General features: G+C 34.3%; 1 protein-coding gene across 5 annotated transcripts in view; it reads right to left on the reverse strand.

The window, feature by feature from the left end:
• The window catches only part of LOC149800548 (SHC-transforming protein 1-like), a 90,038-nt gene that overhangs the window by 43,891 nt on the left and 20,405 nt on the right, over positions 1–25,742 (reverse strand). For all 5 annotated transcript variants that reach the window (XM_089954485.1, XM_089954484.1, XM_089954487.1 and 2 more), the window contains exons 2-8: positions 24,037–24,196; positions 22,023–22,093; positions 19,808–19,868; positions 11,569–11,688; positions 6,145–6,198; positions 5,641–5,819; positions 3,657–3,804 (exon numbers count right to left, since the gene is read on the reverse strand). In XM_089954485.1, the coding sequence (XP_089810611.1) occupies positions 3,657–3,804; positions 5,641–5,819; positions 6,145–6,198; positions 11,569–11,688; positions 19,808–19,868; positions 22,023–22,093; positions 24,037–24,196 (793 nt within the window). The remainder of the gene's footprint in view (positions 1–3,656; positions 3,805–5,640; positions 5,820–6,144; positions 6,199–11,568; positions 11,689–19,807; positions 19,869–22,022; positions 22,094–24,036; positions 24,197–25,742) is intronic.

Consider the following 25,742-nt stretch of genomic DNA (forward strand, 5'->3'; position numbering starts at 1 on the left):
ATCAGTTCGGTCCAATCAGACTGCATCACTTCAATCCACTCATCTAATTACCCAATTAGATTGCATCAGTTCAGTCCATTCAGCTAATTACCCAATTAAACTGCATCAGTTCAGTCCACTCAGCTAATTACCCATATAGCCTGCATCACTTCAGTGCACTCAGCTAATTACCCAATTAGACTGCATCACTTCAGTCCACTCAGCTAATTATCCAATTAAACTGCATCAGTTCAGTCCACTCAGCTAACTCATGTACTCATACATGTTTTCAATTCCCACTTAACCTGCTGTGGGTAATATCTCACAATATGTGATCTATAGTCACTAAAATTTCAAGTTGACCACTGAATAAACATATTCATTCTTACTTCCAACACCACTGGTGAGAGGGCCTTCTGATTATGCAAGGAAGTATACTTCATGGATGAATCTAAGTGGTTATAAAAACAAGGTCACAGTGCCCTTTTGGGGTTTTAAAGGTATAGTACATGTAAAAACAGAAATGCATCCAATTATCAAGTTTAAAGATTGCAACAAACACAAACAGCAGTACCCAAGAAAACAATTTATAAACAAAATTTTATGAAGTCAGAGCGGCATACCCTCAAAAAAATCTAATGATTCTAGGTTGGACAGTATGCATACAGCATGCCAACAACTCTCAAGTGGTCATGAGCTAAATGCAAATACTACCAAAGTGAGTAAAAAGATGAAATATAGGTTATGATAAGCTTATTTTGATTGCATGGATGAGGTACTAACAGAGAAGTGCATCATCAATAATTTCATTATTTGAGCATGAACAGTGCCTGAGAAATGAACAAACACAAAATTTAACCCATGTCAGTGAATTGTAAAATATGAACCGTAATGACAACTTTTTGTATCACCTCACCATGTTTCATGATTCCAATAAGGACAGTATGTATGCAGTAAGCAAAAAGCATTTTTGGTCAGAAGCTAAATGCAATCTAAACCTAAGCCAATAAAATTTGAAATAAACATCAGTGACCTTTTTGTGTGGTAATAGGTCAATAAAGCATGAAATATGGGTCACAGTGACCTACCTTTGTGATGTGGGTATAATACTTATCAAGATGAAAAACCTCAACATCAACCAATAAAATATGCAATGTAGGTCAGAGTGACCTTGATTTATTGCAAGGGTGCAGTACTAACAAACATTCATACAATCATCTTGTCTGATGCGTGTGGCAAGTACTGTACTTGTGATTTAATGCAAGTCAGTGAAGCAAAATAAATACTGATCACAGTACTTGTGATTTAATGCAAGTCAGTGAAGCAAAAATAAATATTGATCACAGTGATCTGCTTTGTGATGAGGGTGAAGTACTCATCAAGATGCATTCCCTCATAAAGTTTCATTATTCTACATATAACGGCATATATACAAATAGTTTTGATTAAATAGTAAAATTGTATAACTGAAAAGATATGAACTTTAGTAATATTATGTCTTTATTTTAATGAAAAATGGACATTTTACCTTATTCATTATTTTTAATACAATCAATGAACACTAATGATGCTTATATAATCGACAAAATTCTTACACTGTTTACTGTTTCAGTAGATGATATTTTAATGGCAAAAAAACTTAGACATGCTTCACTCTACTTATCTACACCATACAGAACAATTATAATAGCCACTGTTTACGAATCAAAGATCGAAATCTGAGAGGTAAAAATTCAAGCATGGGCATACAGAATTCTTTGACTGAAATTGATGTTATCTTGGTTGAAAAGAGCTTTAATTAATAAACGATAAGGCCATTTCTAATTTGTTAATTGTTGAGTGTTGAAACCATCTCTAATATTCTTGAGCAAAAACAAGATTTTCAAGATGGTTGCCATGATGGCCAAATTAGATGTAAGAGTGGCATTATTTTCAATTAAGAACAACTAGACATCATATGAAATCTTTTGGGAAAAGATCATTTTGACAAGACCATTCATCCTGGAGGGGTAGCAATAACAACATTTTTAAAATGGCCATCATAGTGGACATAATGAATATACGATTGGCAACATTTTCGTTCTGGACCAATCAGATATCATAAAAGTCTTCTGGTGAAAAGCCCCATGCTAATCACCATCCATTCATAAGAAGTAGCTAGAACAAGATTTGAAGATGGTCACCATGGTGGCCAAATTGGATGTCAGCTCGGCATCATTTTCAGGATGGAAACTAGATTGGCCATACTGGAGAACAGATCGGCACTTTTCTGATTTAGGATCAATTAGGCTTTATAAGAAGTCATCTGGTGATATGACTTTCCATTTAGCAGGAATAGTGATAACAATATTTTCAAAGTGGTTACCACAGTGGCTACATTCAATGTCAGACTGGCACAATTTTAATTTCATCCAACTATACATGATAGTATGTTGTTTGGTGAAAGATAAGATAAGAATTCTTTATTTCAGACTACAAAGTCCATACCTCTAAATTAAAATATAGATATAAAGTAAAAACACTGTAAACATAAAAGAACATATATGTCATACATATACAGATACATCTACAACAATTAACTGCGCAATGCATTGTTAAGAATGAAATTAAATGGCACATTTAAAGAGTAATTTGTTCCATTTACTAATAATGAGAATTTAAATGAAAGAAAATCCCTTGTTGATACGATAATCTATCCAGGATAAGTGGGGATATGAATTTTCAAATGGTCACCATGGTGTTCATATTAAAGGTCAGATCGGCACCATTTTCATTTGGACCAAGTAGATATCATACGAAGTGTTCTGGTTGAAACCCCATGTAAAGTTTCACTTTACACAACTTTGGATGATTAGCTGTAGCAAACTGGCACTAATGAACATGAGACAGATAGATGACAGATGGACAACAGGCCATTCCATAAGCTCTTCTGGTTTTTGACTTGCAGAGCAATAATACAACAATTAAACACATGTAAAGCTAATTAATGTTTTTTCTTACATAAGAATGATTTTTCATGGTTTTGGCATAAAATTACTTTCGTGTCTTTAAATTTTAAGTTTGTGGCATACATAAAATCCACACAAAATGGTACTTCATGAATAAAAGACAGTTCATAAAATTCACTGACTCCTCTGTAAATGGTTAAATTTGACTGGCAATTTCAAAGGCATTAACCACATAGGTGTTAATAAAAGCAAGAGACAGGCATGTTATGATGAAACAAACATGGGGTGACAATTCCATTTCTGACCTAGCCCAGCAAGAAAAGCGCAAGAAAAATGGTCTCAAACTTCAAATTAAATTTGTCTTCTTTATTCTTGGTAAATATATGGGTAGTTACATGGAATTTACTTGCCCAACAATTTTTACCTATTCAGTTAATTGGGATAAGAAACTGTCATCTCCTAGATAAATCTGGGTCTATGAGGTTTGGCTGGAGAGGTGGGAATTACATGATATTTATAGAACTGTGTGCATGTGCGTGTCTGTGTGTTGTATGTTTCCAATGTTTCTAGGACTGTAGTGCTGGATGGGGAGGAGTTATCCATGACAAGCTCATAAAGATTTGCAGGTAGGTTGCTGGGTGTGCCAAATTCTGCTGGCATGTGCCATTTCTAAAACTGTAAGGTGAGATGGGGGTGGGAGATATCCATAATAAACATATATGGACTTACAGGTATGTTGCTGGGTGTGCCATATTCCACTGGTACATGATATTTCTTGATCTGTGGGGTGGGTGAGGGGGGCTGAGCTCCGGGCTTGTCATTGTAATATTCCTCATCATCCCCCCAGGCATCCTGTTCATGAATACTGAGCTCAGTCCTGAAAAAAAAATACCATAATGTTACTGTATAACATGTTATTTTCATTTTTTTTTATATAGTCATCTCCAATCTATCTTCTACAAAAATAGAACATGCCTGAATATTTCAGAAAAGAAAAGTCCCTCAAAAGGTCTGATACTATGGACCAAAAAGAATTTCTTGGAATCCAAGACAAGATTGTTCCTTCTTTTCAACAGTGTTGAAACCATCTTTGATTTTTGTCAGCAATAACAAGATTGTCTAAATCACTACTGTGGTAGCCATATTTGACAAAAGATTGGTACCCATTTTATTAATAACCATATAGACTTCATAAGACGTCTCTTGGTGAAAAACCTTTGTTTGGTGTGGTTTGGTGCTCTATGGCATAGCACGACAAGTAGGTTGTTTAGTGCCAAGGTAATCCTGGTAAACTGCCTTGCCCAAGGACATACTCTGGTGGCTCCTGGGTGGTCTGTTGGTAGGATTCAAACCCACACCCATTCAGTTGGAGTCTGGCATGCTAATACTGAGCAACAGCTCCCACAAATATCCTAAGTCAATATGACAATCCATTCAGGAGTAGTGATAATAAGATTTTCAAGATGGCCAACATAGTAGCCATATTGAATGTAAGATCAGCACCCTTTTTATTAGGGAACAATTAGCTATCATAAGAAGTCTTTTTGTGAAAATTCTGTTTATATGTCCATCCATACTGAAGGAGCAGCTATAACAGTATAACAGGTACTATAGTAGATCTGATCTGTGAGACAAGGACCCAAAAAATTCTCAAGAGCATGTGAGGTTAAAACAACATTTAACATGTGTGCCAGCACAGATTAGGGATGATGATAGGCTAATCTGAAGTCTTTGCACCATACAAAAGAACCATATGTTACATGTATTATTAACTAAATGCTAGTAGGTTAAACCATTTGTTTATTTGCTGATCATATAACTAATTGATACTATTTGCATACATGAAAAATTGAACACTGTTTTTTAAAATTAAATACCAGGACATCATTAACCAGGCATGTGACCTCACTTTTGATACTTTGCTGATGGAGACATTAAAATACATTTATGTAACACATTTTGCAGACTAAGTGGTTTTCATGAGAAGATGTTATTTATGTTGCAATAATGGTGAAAACATCTGATGATGGACTGGCATCATTTGTACAAAACTAAAAGCTAACAATGCTTTCTGTCAAATTTACTCTAATTCTGTTATACAGTTTTTGAACAGAGGTTGTTTAAAGTTGTTTTAAAATTTGTTTCTAAGATTTTTACATCTGTAGTAATTGCAGTTGAATTAGATTATGGACCTGAACCCACTGAAACAAATTTTAAAGACCTTAATGTCAAAACGCTTTCTTTAAAATCGTTGTACAAATTGGTCAAGCAGGTTAGCCAAAACAAAACAGATGACTGATTATGATGGATGCAAAGTGGATGAAGGACCAAACCAAAAACTCACAAGACATTATCACCATGTAATGTAATAAAAGAAAAGAAAAAAAAAATGCTTAAGGTTATCTAGAGTGTACACAGATTTAAGAATAGACACATAATGTCAAAATTCAACTAAAAACAGGTTAAAAAAAGATGAAATACATTCTTCAAGTTACAAATTTACTTTAAAAAGAGAAATCAGAATGTTTCTTTTCATAAACCAGCAACTAGTTACTACTCCCAATGCCAGCAGAGCAAACAAAAAACAACATAAATCCTGGTCACCAGCCAGTGGCTTGATAATCTGATGCATAATGCATTTACTGTTGAAAGAATGATGTCTTAGACTTTTGTTCATTCCCAAGTGAAAATGAAAGCTGAAATTTGCTCTCACCTGTCAGGTAGGGTAACTGGTTTTGGTTGTTTTCTTAAATATTCTTTAAATCGTAGCTCAAAGGCCTGTCCGATTGTAGTGATAACATCTTCTGCAAGACCCCCACCACACTCCAACACATGACATGCACGATTATGGATCGAGTCCTTTGCAACATAACCCACAAAATCCAGGGTCTCCTAATGAAAGAAAGCTAATTATTAATTATATTTTAATGGCAAAATTATGAAGTTCATGCATGATTATAAAGACAACTGCTAATGAAGTGTTTATTTAATTTTAATGGTACCTAGCTCGATATATCGATATATTCAAATATAGGGTTTAGAAACTGGAGCAACAAATAGAGACATTATGGTATTATACTCCTCTGTGTGTGTGTGTGTGTGTGTGTGTATGTATGTATGTATGCATGTATGTGTGCATGCATGTACATATCTATGTTTCCTATATATGTAAGTTTGTCTTAATATAAACAGATAAAAAGAGAGATAAATCACATACAGCATCTCCTCCTGATGCAAACGAGATCCCTTGCATGCCATGATTTGCTATCAGCTGAAACAAAAACGCTATTTATTAGAATTCTACATATATATATATATATATATATATATATATTACTTTGCAATATTAACATTCTTATACATATTTGTTTTACATATCAACATAAAAATGATAATTAATTTTTCACAAGTTTGCTTTGGGAGGAAAGGTGGTTGATAGCCACTAATTATCTTTCATAAGTGACAGCAGGATGTATTTAAGAACAGACATCAGTAGTTGTAGTTTATCAATAAACACAATACAGAGATATTAATGTTTAAGATTTGATTCTTCTCAAAAGAAAATCCTTTTAAATAAACAGTATTCTCTCATTATCCAACTGTTCAAAGGAGCCATAACTCTGTATCATGTAACAAGTCTGACTGCCTATTAAAGGGATATAGTATTTCTGTTACATGATTTAGTGGTGTCCATGCCTGGCTTCTAAAAGGGACCATGTTATACTGAGATGCCTTAGAAAGGGGACCATGTTATACTTAGGTGCCTTAGAAAGGGGACCATGTTATACTGAGATGTCTTAAAAATGGACCATGTTATACTGAGGTGCCTTAGAATGGGGACCATGTTATACTGAGGTGCCTTAGAAAGGGGACCATGTTATACTGAGGTGCCTTACAAATAGACCATGTTACACTGAGATGCCTTATAAAAGTGTGTGTGTGTGTGTGTGATTTGAATTTATAACATAGCCTTAACAATTTTTCAAATTTATCACTACGATATCTGCAATGTAGAAGTTTATAGTGATGTCAAGCACTGGAGTATCATGCCGCAGACATGTAGCATCATGTCCCACCCAGTCACATTAACCTGACACCAGACCTACCAGTCCAAACACTAACCTCTTAATGCTGAGCACCTAGCAAGGCAATTGTTAGTACCGTTTTTATAAGTCTCTGGTATGACTTGGTCTGGGGTTCGAATCTACAACCTCCTGCATCCAAGGCAGATGCTCTAACCTCTAGGCCAAAAGCAGTCCCATAAAAAAGGGGCCATGTTATACAGAGATGGCTTATAAAATGGTACCATGTTATACTGAGATGCTATAAAAAATGAACATAATATAATGAGATGCCTTAAAAGAGGGGCCATGTTATATGGAGATGCCTTAAAAAAGTGGCCATGTTATATGGAGATGCCTTATAAAAGGGTACTGCTATGCCATTACTTCATGTATTTTCTGATCAGCTGATTTTAGCCACAACACGTTGTTCTAGTCGAGTGTAGCAATTTTGAGATATCCCCTCATACACTGAAAGGCTCGTTACCTGTTCGCGTAATTTGTACAAAAATACAAGATTTTAAAATTAAATTACCTGCACAATCATTTGAAGTTGAGAATAATATATTCGTGTAGGTTTCTCATGACTGATCATATTGTCTAATATTATGTTAAATTAGAAGAATTAAAAAATGGAGTTGTGTGTATTACTATTGTGAGGTCATGTTGTGTCAGCAGGGTCGATTTGGATTGGCAGATTGATTGCAATACCCACCAATCCATGCTTTGTTTACCAGAATGCTTACACGTGCCAAACTTGTATATAAAGAACGTCCTTGTTCCAAGTGAAAGACAGCTAAGGGTTGGAAGATAAGGGGGCAGACGGAAAAGAATAAAGGAAAGGACTGGTGAAGATTAAGATCGAGAATAAAGATTCATTAGGTGAGGAAAAATGAGAGAGTAATTTTTGAAAAAGGAAAATTTAATGTATGAAATTTTGAAGAATAATTTGGAACTTAGACTTTAAGCTACAAGTTCTCATAGGCAGATGAATTTTCTACACACAAATTTCGGAGCCCAAACTGAGATTCTGAAATTCAAGACTTCTTATTTCAAACAACATTATTTGTCCACATTATATTTGTAATACTCAGGCTTAGTTTTAGTAAATTATGAACTTGTTTAGATAATCGAGATATCTACTGGTTCTATCTACTGGTATATTTCTGTATGTAAAATTTTAATCTGTAAACTGGTAAAATTGTGTAGTTTTTTTAAAGATGAAAAATTATTGAATAAATCTGTCCTGGACTTTTAATCTTTCTTTATTGCTGTTTTATCTTCACTGCTAGTCAGCTGAACCCTTGTAGCTTCAAGGTCTGAAAAAGAAAGCTAAAATCCTGAGTAATTTTCCAGACCCATGAGTTTACAGTACCATATTATAACTGAGATGCCTTATAGAAGGGGCCATGTTATACAGAGATTCCTTATAAAAGTGTACCATATTATACTGAGATGCCTTACAAAAATGACCATGTTATACTGAGATGCCTTAAAAAAGGAAATATTTTATAGGGCTTGTGTACTGTTAACATCAATATATGTGAAAGGCAACTGTCATGAAATCTAAGACAAAAAGCGATGTTTGCTCATAAAACATGGAAATCTTTGTTTTGAACAGTAAGATTTAGGAAGAGCTATCCAATTTCAGGAGCATGACAGTGTGCAAGAGTGATCACGCCCCTCAAAATACAAGCCCTGATGTTATAATGAGATGCATTATAATGTGGTTCATGTTACACCGAGTCCATATGTTTTATAGTGAGGGACAATTGTATCATCATGCAGTTCTATGATTTTCACTCCAATAAGGTAATCAGCTAAATAACTCTGAACTGTACAACTCTGAACTGTACAACTCTAACTGATTTAGGGAGCATTATTACTGTATATACTTGCTTATAAGTCAAGTCAAATTGTGAACAATAAAGATCCTAATCTGCCTGACCATACTGCTCCTGCAGATCAGAGTCTATGTTATTTGTTCTACAGATTACTCCTAACAAACTGCAGATACCAATCTGCCAGTGCATTAGGCAATGGGAAACATTGGTCTGTGCAGTTTGCAGTTGGACTCTTCTTTTAAGCAAGTACAGACAGTATGTCAATGTACACAAAATGATTGAGTTAAAATAGGGAATTTCATCAAATTCTATGAATTCATTTTATTAGCAGGGTACCATTTTTCATGGATTTGGAGTTGCTTCTAGCATGAAAACTGAAGACCCCATTAAAAGTTACACATAAAATGAACGAATTCTTCATAGTAATTATTTTATTTATATTGTCTGCATCAACTGGCTCAAAAGTTAAAGAATGGAAAGGAAATTGTGACAGAAAACTTCAAATATTGTTTCTGACATGAACCTTGAGAAAAAAAGGGGTCCCCAATATGGTAGACACCAGACAATCATGTGATGCCATCCAAGTAATCAATGTTTCATCAATAACGGATAGCTAAAGTCTTACAAAAACTATTTCAAAGATCAAGACATAATTATAATACACAGTCTGAAATCAAACTCATCCAAAATCTTTGAAAGCTAGGTGTATATGCAAAGCTTTAACTTGTGGTCTACAATGTCACATGTCTGTTAAATGAATGTAAATTAAAATATCACAGGTTGTTTGTATTAGGACCTGTTTTTTTAACCCTTATTAATTTGTAAGTGTTTCAGAAAAAACTATGTAGAGATATTTTTTATAACAAAAGGAAGAAATAAGCAAGAGTTCTTTAAGATGCTCCAGTGACCATAAAGAATTTCCAGGAATTCAAGAAAAAACAATTTCTTCTTTTAACTCATGAGTGTTGAAAGTTTGATATTACTGAGCATAAAACAAGGTTTTCATATCAGCTGCAATGGCAGAAAAAAATGAATGAACAATCAAGCTATTTTGTTTTAGGTGGCAGTGGGTACTTTTCAGAAATTGGCACATGTCAAATTTCTTAAGGCAAAGTGACTTTTTCAGCTATTATTGTTTAATAATTCAAGACATGTATATATTTGTGAATTAGGTGTTTCAGGTTTGTATTGTTCTTGAAATTTATGTCAGGCATGATCACTTCCCTCCATTATTTCAGAGTATGTGGACAGCAAAATACCAATAGTCAGCTAGGAAGCAGAGTTAGCAACCCGTAGCAGTAGATACATGGGTTCAAAGAAAGGAAAATATCTATTTAAAAAATGGTCCAGATTGCAACAATTTTGAAATTAATCAAGCTGTTTAGTAGACAATATTTTTCAAAATTATCACCTATGGAAAGGGCTCGCATATGAACTTTAATCATCATTTGGTATAAAAGATTACCTCTGGATATGAAAAATGTATGTAAAAATTTGGGGTTTGGGGTGCATACACCTCTTTTACTATGAAATTCCATTAACTTGTCAAGTTTTATTTATATTATTTTATTATAGCTATCCTGAAATACTGACCTTTTTTGACCTCACTTGTGTATTTTATTTTTCATGAATTTTTATACCTGGTAGGTAGATGTGGCATTAAATTTGTGCACATGACAGTCCCTTGCACCCTTTGGACAAACTAGACATAATTATAAGTCTTATAGTTAAACCACATGTCAATCAGATCATCCATTCAAGAAGAATAACAACAAGATTTTCAAATCAGATAAGAACCATTTTCAAACTTGGACCAAGGAAACATCATTAAGGAGTACTTTGGTAAAATAAAACATGTCAATAAGACCATTCAACCAGAGGTAGCAACAATAATATTTTCACAATGGCCACCAAGGTGGCCATAATAAAAGCCAAGTCAGCAGCATTTTTATTTTGATCCAACCAGATATCATAAGGAGTCTTCTAGTAGGCAGGAAGTACTGATACTGAGATTTTCAGGATGGCTGCCATTTTGGATGTCAGATCAGTACTACAAGATTTTTAAGATGGATGCCATATCAGCACCATTTTCATTTAGACCAAGCAGACATGATAACATTTTCATGATGGCCTCTAACTCAACCATACTGGACACCCAACCTGCACCATTTTTAATTAAAACCTGAAGTCATTTTGTGAAAATCCCATGTTAATATGACTTTCCAATTTTTAAAAAAGCGATATCAAAATTCAAGAAGGCTGCCACTTCAGCCATATTGGACATCAGTTTCGCACCATTTTCAATTAGAACGAACTAGACCATGAGATGAATGACCTTGACTTTGAAGACAGTACCACCCTAATGATGTGTAAATATACCTAATGTGCTATGCATTTCATAATGATGTGTAAATATACCTAGGTTATGTGTCATTCTTTTATCTTGAAGGGCTGTTAAATTATAGAGCAAAAATTAAAGTGTCATTCAAAATATGGAATTCTGACATCTGGACATGAGACCTTGACCTTTATGGATCCCAGCAAGGTACATTCAAATACACCACCTAATGATAATGTGTATATATACCAAGTTTCATCCTTTTATCTCAAGTGGTAATTACACAGTGGAAACAATAGTATGATGGACAATGAATAGATAAATGGAAATTCAATTGCTGTGCTCTACAGCTTTTTCTGAAAAAGATGAAGATCGAGAAACAGAATGTAATGTATTACCTCCCCTGATTCCATAATAATAAGGGTAATACATTCTGTAGTGATTGTGAGGTTGACATTTGCCCCTGCATACTGCATGCTGGGAAAGTCTCCAAGCATCCTGCAGATTTTCTTGTCCACCTGTAGACAGAACGACTCAAAAGTTTAATGGCTCCATTTTAAATATGAATCCACATTTTGCAAGTCATAGTAAATGTATTTTTTTTGTACTGTAAAATAACTTTTAGACAAATAAAAAGAAACATTGCAGTGTCCACTAGCCTGAAAAATATATATATATATATATATATATATATATATATATATATATATATATATATATATATATATATATATATATATATATATATATAAAAGTTTAATAAATAATATTGGGTTACAAATTTATCATCTGGATTTTCATTCTCTCATATGTTGAAAATAGCTTCACCATTCTCTTCAAACAAAATGACAGATTTTTAAAATTAGTTCTTTATCTTATCTAAAATCTATGAGATCATATCAGTTATACATTTTTAACATTTGTTTCTAAACCTGACATTGTGTGTGTGTGTGTGCATATATATATATATATATATATATATATATATATATATAACACTGATTATATGCTGCTTGAATGAAATGACTTTTGAAGCTTCAAGACTACATAAACCCTAAACAATATGAAATTCAATTCTTATAATTACAAATAGTTACAAGAATAATAAAGTTTCTCTAGAATAACAAAACTGTATTTTAACAACTGTTTACAAATACTGTCAAAGCACAAAAAGGCATATCAATACGTAAGTAGTTCCTTTCAAGTGCTACTATTTTCAGCATCACATGATATGAATATAAGTAATCTAAGCTCTCGTTAAAAAGATTTGGTAAAAATTGTAACTATAATATAATAATTAAGAGTTTTAATCTTCCATAACAATATTTCTCATTGAATATAAAAATTAAGATACAGAAAGGCAATTACAACAATACTCAAAGGGATAAATAATTAAGTATCTTATAGTAATGAGCAGAAAACAATTTTCTGAAGTAAAATTTGTTTCTTCAATAACACTTACTTGATTATAGTATGCTTGAATGCCCACAACCTTTAAAATCAAATAGACCAAGCTCGAAAAAGACATTAACAAGAAAAATAAATCTGAGCTCACTATGATCAAGTTTGAAAAAAGTTATCTCCACCTGGACAGATGCAATAAATCCTGACAATTGTCAGTTGCTATTCGTTATTGTCGCACTGATCAGGATCATAGTTAAACAAAGAAAGCAAAGAGAACAATGTGGCGATTTGTACAAGGTGTGGTAAATCCGGCCAAAAGGCTGAAGACTGACAATGAGGACAAAAGGGAACGCAACAAACAGTATGATAAAGAAAGTAGGAACTGAACTTTTCAGTGGAAATGCGGTCGGCCATGGCTTAACTTTAACCCCAAAGTAAATACCATGTTTTGCAGTGTCTGCAGAGAGCATTAAAAAAATGAGGATGAAAAAAAAGCTCATTTGTAGCTGGATGTTCCAATTTACAGCTGGAAACAATAGTATATCATGAAACCAAAACACAAATCCATCAGAAATCCACGATCACTAGTCGAGAATTATTGAAACCCAAAGGACAGTCATCTGCAAGTAAAGTCGCCATGACACTAAATCAGAAAGTTGTTGGAAGAATGTCAATTTTGTTTAGGAATTTACACACACTAGTAAAATGAGAGGGCTGTTCAGTGATTATATGTGCATGGTCCAATTGGATGCCAAAAAGGGAATTGGTATTGGTCAAACATATGTCAGTGACAAAGAGGCACAAGTGATTTCAGAATTTATTGCACAGTGTGCAAGAAATAAACTTGAACAAAAGATGAAATCAGCATGCTTTCATATGAGACCTCACAAATGGGATTTTAGGAGCTATTAATGATGCATCTGCATCAATTAAAATACAAACATAAACTTGTTGGATATGGTTCTAATGGAGCTGCTGTCAATACTGGAAAAAACAATGGTGTTACTGCTAGATTTAGAGAATCGCAGACATGTCTTTTAGGAATAAATTGCCATGCTCACCATTTGGAACTGGCATACAAAGCTGCCATTGCAAAAGAGCTGAGGCGCTGTTAACAGGTCTTTACTATTTTTATCGGAATAGTCCTTTAAATAGAAGTGATTTGTTAGGTGCATGTGAGGTGCTGGGAATCACCAAGATAGTCCCTACTCGTGGTGGTGGAACTAGATGGTTGGCACATTGGCAGAGGGCTTTGGACAATTTGTGGAAATCATATCCAGCAACAGTCAGCCACCTCCAGACGTTGACTAAAACTGATCAGCCTACCTAGAAGACCTGAAGCTACTGGGAAAGAAGCTGGCTATCTGAAAATGTTGCTAGATCTGCATCTTATTAATTATGCCCATTTCTTGACAGATGTCATAAATTTACTGTCCAAGTTGTCATTGTTTCTTCAAAATGAGTCTTGTTTGGTGTCTGAAGTGTACCTGAGAGTTTTTGCAACTACTGGTGTCCTGGAACAGTTGAAATTAAGAGACGGACCTAGGTTAAAAAAGTTTCTGAAGGATAATGGACGTATAAAAGAATATTGTGGTTTTGTACTAAAAGAACAAAGTTCCCTAAAATCAGTGCAGTTATCACTTCATGCTAGAGTGGACATGATCAACAGTTTAGCAGAGCACTTGGATGCCTGATTTGACAAACAGCAATGTGATGTATTGAAAGCCACACATTTTGCAGATTTTCATTCATGGCCAAGAGACTTAAATCATATTGGATTTGGTGATCAGGATGTTACTACTCTGCTGGAACATTTTTTCCCCAGTAATAAAATGGCAGGCATCTATCCAGACAAGGTTGCAGAGTGGCAACTCTTGAAAAGTTTAATTTATGCTTGTGGATGTCAGGTAGAGAACTTACAATGGTGTGATGTTAACAAGAAATTTCAAGAAGGTCACCCTAACATTCTTGCACTGGTGGATATTGTGTTTGACCCTTCCAGCCTTGTCTACAGATGCAGAGTGGGGATTCAGTGAAGTGAAAATGACGAAATCTGACTGGAGATGCAGACTGTACAGCAGTGTATTGAATGACTTGTTAATGATAAACTTTTTAAGTGAATACATTGCTGATTATGATCCAATGCCAGCTATATATTTATGGAACTCTTGTGGACCAAGACAAAGATATGGAGGACTATTCAGAATCAGATGGAAAAGATTATGATTTGGGACAAAATGATGACAAATCAATATAATTTATAATGTGTAAAAATCTCTATTGTTGTGTTACGTACATGTATTTTGAGGACTAATGGATTTTGCTTCGGACTAGTATGTCTTTTGTCCTGTTAGTCTGCTTGACTAGTTAATAAAAAAGTTAGTTTCAAAATCTGACCGGTGACCTCCAGACATTCACTTAAATGTCATCAGCTGTACCAGTGGTGATAGACCTGTCTGGTGGTAGCCCATGATACCTTCATACACATGTCCATTACTGGATGTTGTGGGAGACATGTTCATTGAATTTGGCATTTGTTGCATGGCATCTGCAACAGAACCAAGGTTAAAACTGGTGAGATCATGTGCATGATGCTTATGGCATTTTGAGTCCAGTACTCAGTATTTCAGGAAAACATACCATCATACCCATCCTTGGCAGAAGAGGAAATGCCATGAATCTGTGCCAGAGCGAAGTGGATGAGGTCTGGGGCTGGCTGATGTCTCATGTCAAGATGCAGTACTGGGAATGATTACCATAGCGAGTACTGGGGTCTTTATGCAGTGATGGTTCATCTAGGACCTGTCCATATGGGTCACCATACTGGTCCAAATAGTTTTTTAGTACAATCTGGCTGTGGCACTGTGGGCAACAGCACAGCTAGGGCAGTGTGGGAGGTCCTAGAAGGCAAAAGGCAGTTGGACCCGCTCAGGAATTGGCGATCTTTGTGCCTCAAGTGACAGAGGCATACTAAGGTTGGTGACTGATGCTTCATTGATGCTATATATATCCTTATGGAAGCATCTGTTGGTTCACTTGTTAACCAAATATAACTGTTTGGTTATCACTCTCACCTCTCTTACTTCCAATCAGAGTCGACAAATATCACAAGTAAGGTCTGAATAACACCCTGTACAAGTAATACAGGCAGTCTGAATTTCTTACAGACTCCAAATGTAACTCGGACCATTGTTGTTGATACCCGTAATCACTGAAAGCAAAACAAAGGCATACACCAATGAAAATCAATATAGTTTCTAGTTAGAAAGATATAAATGAATTTATTAGTAACCATTAATGATCATTTCCTAGATATAACTTACTAAAAAGTCATGTACTGAGATGAACTATGGGCAATTAAGTTGGCACTGATTTCCTTAGCATACAACAAAGAAGACAGTTGTACAATATTTGTCTGCAATCATGACTGAGCAAAAATGAACAGAAAGCAGATGGAGTATACTTCTGTGTGATGAGAAAACTCTTAAGGATCATTCCAAATGGTAAAAGGCACAAAATCTAAGGCATTTGTGAGGTCTCAAATGAAAGCGTGCTGACCAGCCATGAACAGTAACAGTAAACTGTTGGGACTGTGTATCTGGGAGGAAACCATTCATCTGAATTATGGTTCTGCAAGAATACAAAAAATTTACTACTTTTGTTGCTAAAGGAAGCCTAAAGATGTTAATGTCTTGGTTCAGCTGGATTTGTGAGGTAGTGAATGTTCTTCTAACATATTATAATTGGGCAATCTACTTGAAAAATGCAATTAATAAATGGCACGTCTACAAAACATAAGGTTTCAATCTTATTTTACACAAGTCATGTATTCATGCACTCGTCTGTGTTCTCCAACAATATTTTTAAACAGTTGCTCATATATAATAATAGTTCTGCTATTTATTTTCTGACAGTATAATTTTTATATAACTTTTAATATTTTTATAACTAAATTATGCTTAAAACTTTGTTATAGTGATTTATACAGCATGCAATCCACTATTAAGCTTCATGACTTCGCATGCTTCATACAGATCTGGCAAAACAAGTTCCAGATTTTTCTAGTACACTGTGATGTCTTCAAGGATAATATTAGACAAAGAGACAAAATAATTTTTTTTAAATAAATTTTAGTTGCAACTTGTGATAATCAAAAAATCAGCTGCAACTGGGTTAGTGTCTAAGAATTACAACATCCATTAAAATCATTAAGAAACTAATCTTGAGGAGGACTGATATGAATCATAATCAAACACGTTTTAATGTCTACATTATTTCAGTTTAAGACCAATACCTTTCATCATAAACTTTTCAAGACTGCGTGAAGCAGTGGATTCATTACTTTTCTGCTGGATTTGGGAGGAGGGGATACTATTAACTTGCCCAAATTTATCATTTGCTTTGTTCCATCTGAATCACTTATGAGTGAACAAAAAAGAATTGTGTCATTTTTGCAGGCTGATATTGAGCCATTTGCTTATGTTTGTCATGCTTAACATGTCACTTCAGAGCATTTTCACCCACATGGTTCCCACACTTTTCAAAATATAAATTTCCAGGTTTTTTCCAGGATAAAATTAATTTCTTCAAGGTTAACATATGACCATTACTGAAAGGAACTAAAGAACATTTTGGATTATAAAACATGTATTTTCCGAATCTAAAGATGTTTCTCTTTCAAAACTCTCCAAAACTTATGTGAGAAAAGATATCATGCACAAAACCAAAAAATGAGTCACAAAAAACAAATCTGACTATATTCCTATAAACTGGCATTTAAAGTCATTTCAATGTACAGAATACAAATTTTAACTTTATTTTGCTGACCTGCATTATGTTGCTATGTGGAAACAACATAATGAACATAAATTATTTTGTTTCCTTTCAAACTTTTAATTCTAAAGAATTCTAGAGTAATCTATGTGCATGTTATACTAAGTAAACATTTCCTATCACAGTATGAAAAAAAACCCCTATAAATGCAAAGAATTAGAATCTTATCTTGTAACGAAAAAATCTAACCCTGAGTTTGTGTGTGCATAAAATCTCAAATAAGATTTTCAACCAACCTAAACTCTTTAAGACAATTTGGTTAAAAATTCCATCATTTAAAGACATTTACAAAAGGGTTAATTTAAATTTAGATAAAAGACCTTCAAAATTATATATTGTTGCATAAACAAAGACTGACTTTTCTGTAAAATCAACTCGTCTTCTTGAAGGTTCAATAAACCAGCCCCCAAACCTGTATTGATCCATGGGCTCTTATCGTTTCTTAATATATAATGAAAGGAATGACAATTTCCCATTTCTCCTGCAGTCCATTTAAGATCTGAAACCAATGCTTCAAGCTACATCTCAATGTAATAATTTTGCACCAAAGTTCAGCTCAGATTCGACATTTTTCTAATCCGGGTTTCCTCCAAATATTCCAACCCCATTTTTCACATTTGGACATTTAGGATGGAGTGTTGTTTCAGAGCAATTACATATAAAAAATTTGGAGTCTGCCACCACCATAAGATAGCTTACCAGCAGGCCTAGCAAATTTACGCTACGTTATATTGTCTTAAACCTGTATGAAATCTACAGGAAAATTATTTATTTTCTCAAAAATGGCAAGTGTTATAATCGTTATGTCTTTAATCCGCTGTCACACTAGATGAAAATTAGCATAGATGAAACCTAACCCAGTACTTGCCATTTGCATTAATAGTCACATGACTTCACAAATCTCAAACAATGACATCGAAGTCCAATAGTCACATGATATCAATAACAAACTCCTTTTTAATGCTGTTGTACAAAATTTCAATTATATTAAATGAAAGCCTGATTCATTTTCAAAAACCAGAAAGAACATATAATTCTCAACATATTTATTTTGAGAACAACTACAAGAAACTTGGCCAGTCTGACTCATCAAGTAGAGTATTCTGGTTCCCTGCTTCGTATGCTCCCAGCATGAGAGAATGCATGTCAATGTGGTAGTCACGTGATAAAACAAAACTCCAGAAGTTGGTCTTGGAATAAATATAGTGAATTTTGTGCTCTTTCGTTTTTATATCTTTTTTACAACGACTTTCATTTAAAAATTTTTTTACAATATTTGAAAATGACCATTGTGAGATTATGTGTTCTTGTACGACTAGCAATCAAAATCGCTAATACCAGCTCAAATTTCAACAACTTATTAGTTTTATTGTCTTTCAGCAGATTAAAGACATAACAATTTTAATACTTGCAATTTCTGAGAAAATAAATAATTTTCATATTGATTTCATGCAGGTATAACTCGATTTAACAACGTTTAAGTCTGCTAGCCATCTGCTTAGCAGCTATGCTTTAACGCCACCATGTTGGCCTCTTGTGATGCTAGACTGGTTTTCATACCTTCCATATGAAAAAAATATGGATGTCGAGCTGTGAAACAAAAAGTCTACTAGATAAACCTAATCCACTGAGTATTTGGATTATCTCAACAAATATATTTATGGCAAGAACCAAATGATAACTCAAGATCAGTTCAGTTACGACTCAATTATGAAATTGTTTCAGGCATCAAGTTATGGAGGAAAATTCTTAGGTTTTTCTTGACTTTCATCAATATTTGCAAAATTCAAGACTTTTCAAGGTCGGGAAAAATTTATAATTTCTCCCGACTTTTTCTGATTTCATGGTAGCGTGTGAACCCTGCACCCATGCTGCCTTTTTGTTTGTCTCCTTTATATGGCTTTAACCAATCCTTGTGCAACTGATCGAGTTTCCAACTGCTATTTCAAAACATACCACCCTTAATACATATTTTCTCAGCAGTTACAATTGTTTTACTCCAGTTATGAAGTGAATTCCTTTGTGAATGACATGCTTTGCTTTTGATACATTATAGTAAAATCCAAGGTGATGAATGTTCTGATATACAGATGTCAAAGACAAAATTATTATCTGATGACGCTAAAATGACAACTGTTACATCAAACAAACAAAAATTTTTTTTTTCTGATAAAAGATAAAATGCCAGTTACATTTTAAATATTCAAGAACAGTTTGGAAAAAATAGAGCATCTTCTTTACTAAATTTAAGGATTTGTCTAGAATAGAAAAACCTTAGATGAATTTAAGTACTTTTTAAGAACCAGTTAAAAATTCTGAGATGTTTCCAGATCTCTGCAAACCCTGCTTCATGAATCTTGTAAAATAAGAAGTTCAATTCTTTTAAATAATGCTACCAACCTTTCGCCTTCTGTTCACTGACTTCAAACCTGCTTCTTCAGCAACTCTGTTAATGGCCTCTCTGTTATAGTAAAACAATGCATTTAGTGCATGAATCTCCATATATGGAACATTTAATAGTGACTCATATCTACTTACAAACTTAACGACAATTTACACTGATCTGCTCACATTCAAATGTGGCAAATGAGGAGGGCCAAGTCACTTTTTCAAGATGCTCATCTAATTGGATGAGTGACATTGTAAGCAAATTCATTATGTGCTGGATAAGATGGGTGACACCATAAGCAAATTCATTACGTGCTGGATAGGATGAGTGACACTGTAAGCGAATTCATCATGTGCTGGATAGGATCAGTGACACTGTAAGCAAATTCATTATGTGCTGGATTGGATGAGTGTTGTTGTTGTTGTTGTATGGTTTAATGCCATTTTTCAGCACAAGATAGGCTATAAATGGCAGCCAGTATTAATGGTGGAGGAAGAGAACTTACTTAACCTAAAAGAAATATAAACTGTTGTTTTTGTTGTTGTATGGTTTAATGCCATTTTTCAGCACAAGATAGGCTATACATGGCGGCCAGTATTAATGGTGGAGGAAGAACCCGGGAAAACTCCAGAAAGAACCACCGACCCACGAGAAACAACTGGCAAGCTTTCTCACATACCCACATTGGTCGAATCTGAGACTCGAACCCACGCAGACAGAGGTGAGATGGCAGTGATCCATAATGGAGAGCGCTTTAGACCACTCGGCCACTCTGGGCCCCCGATTGGATGAGTGACACTGTAAGCAAATTCATCATGTGCTGGATAGGATGAGTGACTTTGTAAGCAAATTCATTATGTGCTGGATAGGATGAGTGGCATTATAAGCAAATTCATTATGTGCTGGATGGGACGAGTGACACTGTAAGCAAATTCATTATGTGCTGGATAGGACGAGTGACACTGTAAGCAAATTCATTATGTGCCGGATAGGATGAGTGACACTGTAAACAAATTTATTATGTGCTGGATAGGACGAGTGACACTGTAAGCAAATTCATTATGTGCCGGATAGGACGAGTGACACTGTAAACAAATTCATTATGTGCTGATAGGATGAGTGACTTTGTAAGCAAATTCATTATGTGCTGGACAGGATGAGTGACTTTGTAAGCAAATTCATTATGTGCTGGATAGGACGAGTGACACTGTAAGCAAATTCATTATGTGCCAGATAGGATGAGTGACACTGTAAGCAAATTCATTATGTGCCAGATAGGATGAATGACACTGTAAGCAAATTCATTATGTGCTGATTGGGTGATTGACCTTGTAAGCAAATTCATTATGTGCTGGATAGGATGAGTGACACTGTAAGCAAATTCATTATGTGCTGGATAGGATGAGTGACACTGTAAGCAAATTCATTATGTGCTGGATAGGATGAGTGACACTGTAAGCAAATTCATTATGTGCTGGATAGGATGAGTGACACTGTAAGCAAATTCATTATGTGCTGGATAGGATGAGTGACACTGTAAGCAAATTCATTATGTGCTGGATAGGATGAGTGCAGGGCAAGTAAAATCTCCATGTAGAATGGCCTATACGACAAGTAGGCAACTGAACTGTGTTTGAACCCTACTGTTTGTCTGTCTGTCTGTTTATCCATCCATCCATCCACTGTAGATGGCAACATTTTAGCAGCATTACAGCTTAGTGAATCTTAAATTTCAACATATTAGCAAAACAAAATTTTAGAGCATTACTGATATGCAAAATATATAGTTTAATTATGGTCTTCACAAATACAATGTGTGCTTGCATGCTGTGTAAACATAAAGGAAATGAAATACTATTACATGTATACTGCTTTTTCCCCAACAAATGGGGATTATTTAACTGTACATAAGATTAATCATTGTTGATAATGATGGAAAATATGACAAAAAATCACACCTACTGGACCATGTACCATTTGCCCACATTTTATAATGACTAGGATAATCTTAAGATTATCATAATAGTACCTAATAATATCTAACACTGGATTTGGAACCGACATATAATATGTCAGTGTTAATAGAAGAGTTTATTTTTTTTATACATAATGAATTTTTCATCACAAAATTTTTATATTAATAAAATTTTGACTTCACTAAAATCTTATGTTGGCCAATATTTTGTGATTTACACGCATCAAGTATGCTTGTTGTTTTGCTATTACCTGGCCAATAGTGTCCTAGTATCAAAGTCAAGGTTCCGCATGGACTCGGTCACCTCTAGACAACCAATATACTGCACAAAATAAAATAAAAATATTTTTTTAAATGGCTACTGTATATTACATACTGTAAATCAGTTATTATTTGTATAATGTAAATTTTGTGTTGATTTTGTGTTTGCTACAAACTATGACGTCAATGACCAAATCTTCTGTCAGAGGCATGATCTATATATCTAAGCACAAACAATAATGTCCACAAAATCCCCAAAAGATGCCCACAACAATAATGTCCATTTTTACAAAATCCCCAAAAGATGCCCACAACAATAAAGTCCATTTTTACAAAATTCCCAAAAGATGCCCACAACAATAATGTCCATTTTTACAACATTCCCAAAAGATGCCCACAACAATAATGTCCATTTTTACAAAATTCCCAAAAGATGCCCACAACAATAATGTCCATTTTTGCAACATCCCCAAAAGATGCCCACAACGATAATGTCCATTTTTACAAAATTCCCAAAAGATGCCCACAACAATAATGTCCATTTTTACAAAATCCCCCCAAAATGCCCACAACAATAATGGACAGTATCATTTTCTTACCATGAGAGTTTAGCCCAGTGATTTGAGTTTGCTTAAATGTGATGGCCTAATTTAATGATTTGCGATGTGACAAATTAGTGAACCTGTATTGTACAGACTCTACATTACTACACGACAGCATGTTACATATGTCAAAAATGTTTATAACAAACCTTTATGAAAAGAAGAAAAAAAAAACAGATGCGAAAATTATATGATTAATTTATTGTTGCTGATAATATTAAAGAACTAATTACTCAATATAGTCATGAGGAACCTAATAAAAGAAAAATTCCTGACAGTACTTTCATACCCTTCATAACAGATGATAAAACACTGAATTATCTGCAAAATTTAGAAGCAACAAGGTCCATAGGTGCTGACTTAAATGGACCAAAATTATTATGGACAGCAGTAAAGTTAATTTCAGAAAGCATAACATATAATATGTAATCTTAGCATAAAAACAAATACATTTTCTGACAAATGGAAGGAGGATAAAGTGAAACCTTTGCATAAATCTGGTCCTCGTGATAAAATAAATAATTTTAAGCCCCTCTCAATCCTTCCTGTCTTATCGAAACTTCTTGAAAAACATTCTCGTGACTAACTAATGACTTTACTTGATAAACACAATCACCTAAACATTCACAAGAATCTGCTCTTGTTTATAACGGAGAACTAGTGGGAGTTGTGCTAGTTGATTTTAGGAAAGCTTTTCATCTAGTTGATAATAATATTTTACTTGCCCAACAAAAACTCTTTAAATTGGTTCAAGTCATATTTGAAAGGAAGAAGACAAAATGTTGATATAAATAGTTTTAGGCAAAAAAAGCTTGTGACATGTTGAGTACCTCAAGGATCCATTGTAGGACCATAACAATTTATGATGTTCATAAATGATTTGTATTTACATACAGTAAACATAACTGATTTCGACACTGATGACACCATTTTATATAGTATTAGCTCATCTAAAACTAGTCAAAAGAAACTTACCTCATGTTCTTGTAAAGCTCTCAAAATGGCGTAAACATAAAGGAACGGTCATTAATTTAGACAAAATCAAAGTGATGCTTATAACCACTCATTGGAGACGTAACAGAATTAAAGATAATTTCTCCACATCCATTTTAATGATGTGAACGAAAAAGTCTTACACAAGATAAACTTTATGAGTTACCATACAATATTAAAGAATTTTTATCCTTAAACCAAAAGATGATTTACATGAATTATATTCAATCTCATCTGGAATTCTGCAGCATCATAGTTTCTGTACTAATTGTATCATCCTCACAAAATAAAGACTTTATTATTAGTATGATTATTATCAGCCTTGCGTATTATTGAAATAAACAAGATCCACAATCTGTTGGAAATCCTGGTAATCAAGGGATATCTTTTAACCTTTTGAATTACATACCCTTACTCCATAGCAGATCCCTGAAGAGGGTACTAGCTGCTCATCTGGGTGGATCCATCCTCGATCTGGCTTCTGCAGAAAACTTCCTGTTCGAGACCATTCAGATTGTGATGATTGCTTGTTGGGCTTCTTTTTCAATTTATCAATGACGGCAGCCATTCTGGAAAACAAAAATTAAAAGTGAGTCACTAAAGAATATTATGTTCATGTATCTTATTATTTTCAAGCACTTTAGGATGAAAACAAGATTTGGTGACTTTTGTTTCTGCCTGTTCAACATTGGCACAAGCATGGTTGCATTATGTGCAATGTCAGTAACATTTCTATTTTATAACTGATTTCAAACCATCAGAAATTACTGACAGTTGGTGAAGTGAGTGGGGGGGGGGTAATGAGCTTACACATACACAGAATAAAGAATTTGGGTCCATGTTTGTATGGATAGTACATGGGATAGGCCAAATGTAGGTTATGCTTAAATGTGAGAATATACATGGACATTTGCTACTCTGCTTCATGTTTACACTATTCATATTTCATTCTTGCTGATTTAACAAGATTATTACATCCCCAATGCCATATACTGGATTTTATATTGAATTCCTGAATAATTTATTCCAACAAGATTTACTACCCTTAGGTACTCCACTTATCAAACAGGACTAACATTTTTATTTAAAAAAAACATTGTTGATTATACATTCATTTGCACGATCTTCAGTGAAATAAAATATTTCATGACTCTCATATATCAAGTGTTTTGTTTACTGCTGTAAAAATATTTTTTATTCTCATTTTATTTAACTTCTGAAATGTACCGGATTTGCACAGCTGTCCAATACAATTTCCATTTTCAGTTTAATTTCTTCCTGAGAGAGGTACAGTACATTAGTATAACTAGAAGCTTGTTCAAGGCTCTTAAGCTCATCTTGATTTTCATGGCGTGAAGAGGTAGGAGTGACATACTCTGTAGAAAGTAAAAGACGTCAATCCTAATTATTAAATAATACATACACACACAGAAGCATGCAGACTGATTGTGTGACTGGAGAAATTTGGGTCCAAAGTACAATAGCTCAATGACTTGACTTAAACTCCAGTCAAACAAGCACTTGATATGCAATTACATATGACTGAGCAAAGAAATGTTATCAATGAACTTCATAACAGTATAAAATGGAATGATCCTTGATCAAACCTGAGTTACTTCTGAATGGCATTATAATGAGACATTAATGTGAGGGAAAATTGGTATGCTTTACAACTGTTATCCATTTCAATGAGACAGTGTACATACAAGTAGTTATATACATAAGGTCATCCCATTTATCAAAAAGGTTATTTTTGGAGAGGTTTCATTGTTTCTTTTATGTGATCCAGTCGTACACAATAACATCCATAAAAAGTCTCATAAGATGATATAATAAGAAAAAAGTAAAACAATGACGAATAAAAAGTCAAAACTGAGACACAAAGATCTGTCAAGCATGAAATTTTGGAACCACAAATATAAGCAGTTTATGGTGGAAAATCACTTGAAAATTTTATATGCTGCTGCCAATGGGATGTAGAACAAGATGTGCCCTCCAGCATGTCATCAGGGGGGACTACTGTAGGGAACCATTTTGCCCTGTGATGTGCTGGGCTTTCCTTATCAGCCAGGACCCAGATAGCTGCCTCGCTACCTTTACTTTAGACCAGGCTAC

Source organism: Sinohyriopsis cumingii, chromosome 4 (assembly GCF_028554795.1).
Source record: "Sinohyriopsis cumingii isolate HCF-2022 chromosome 4, ASM2855479v2, whole genome shotgun sequence".
Classification (NCBI taxonomy): domain Eukaryota; kingdom Metazoa; phylum Mollusca; class Bivalvia; order Unionida; family Unionidae; genus Sinohyriopsis; species Sinohyriopsis cumingii.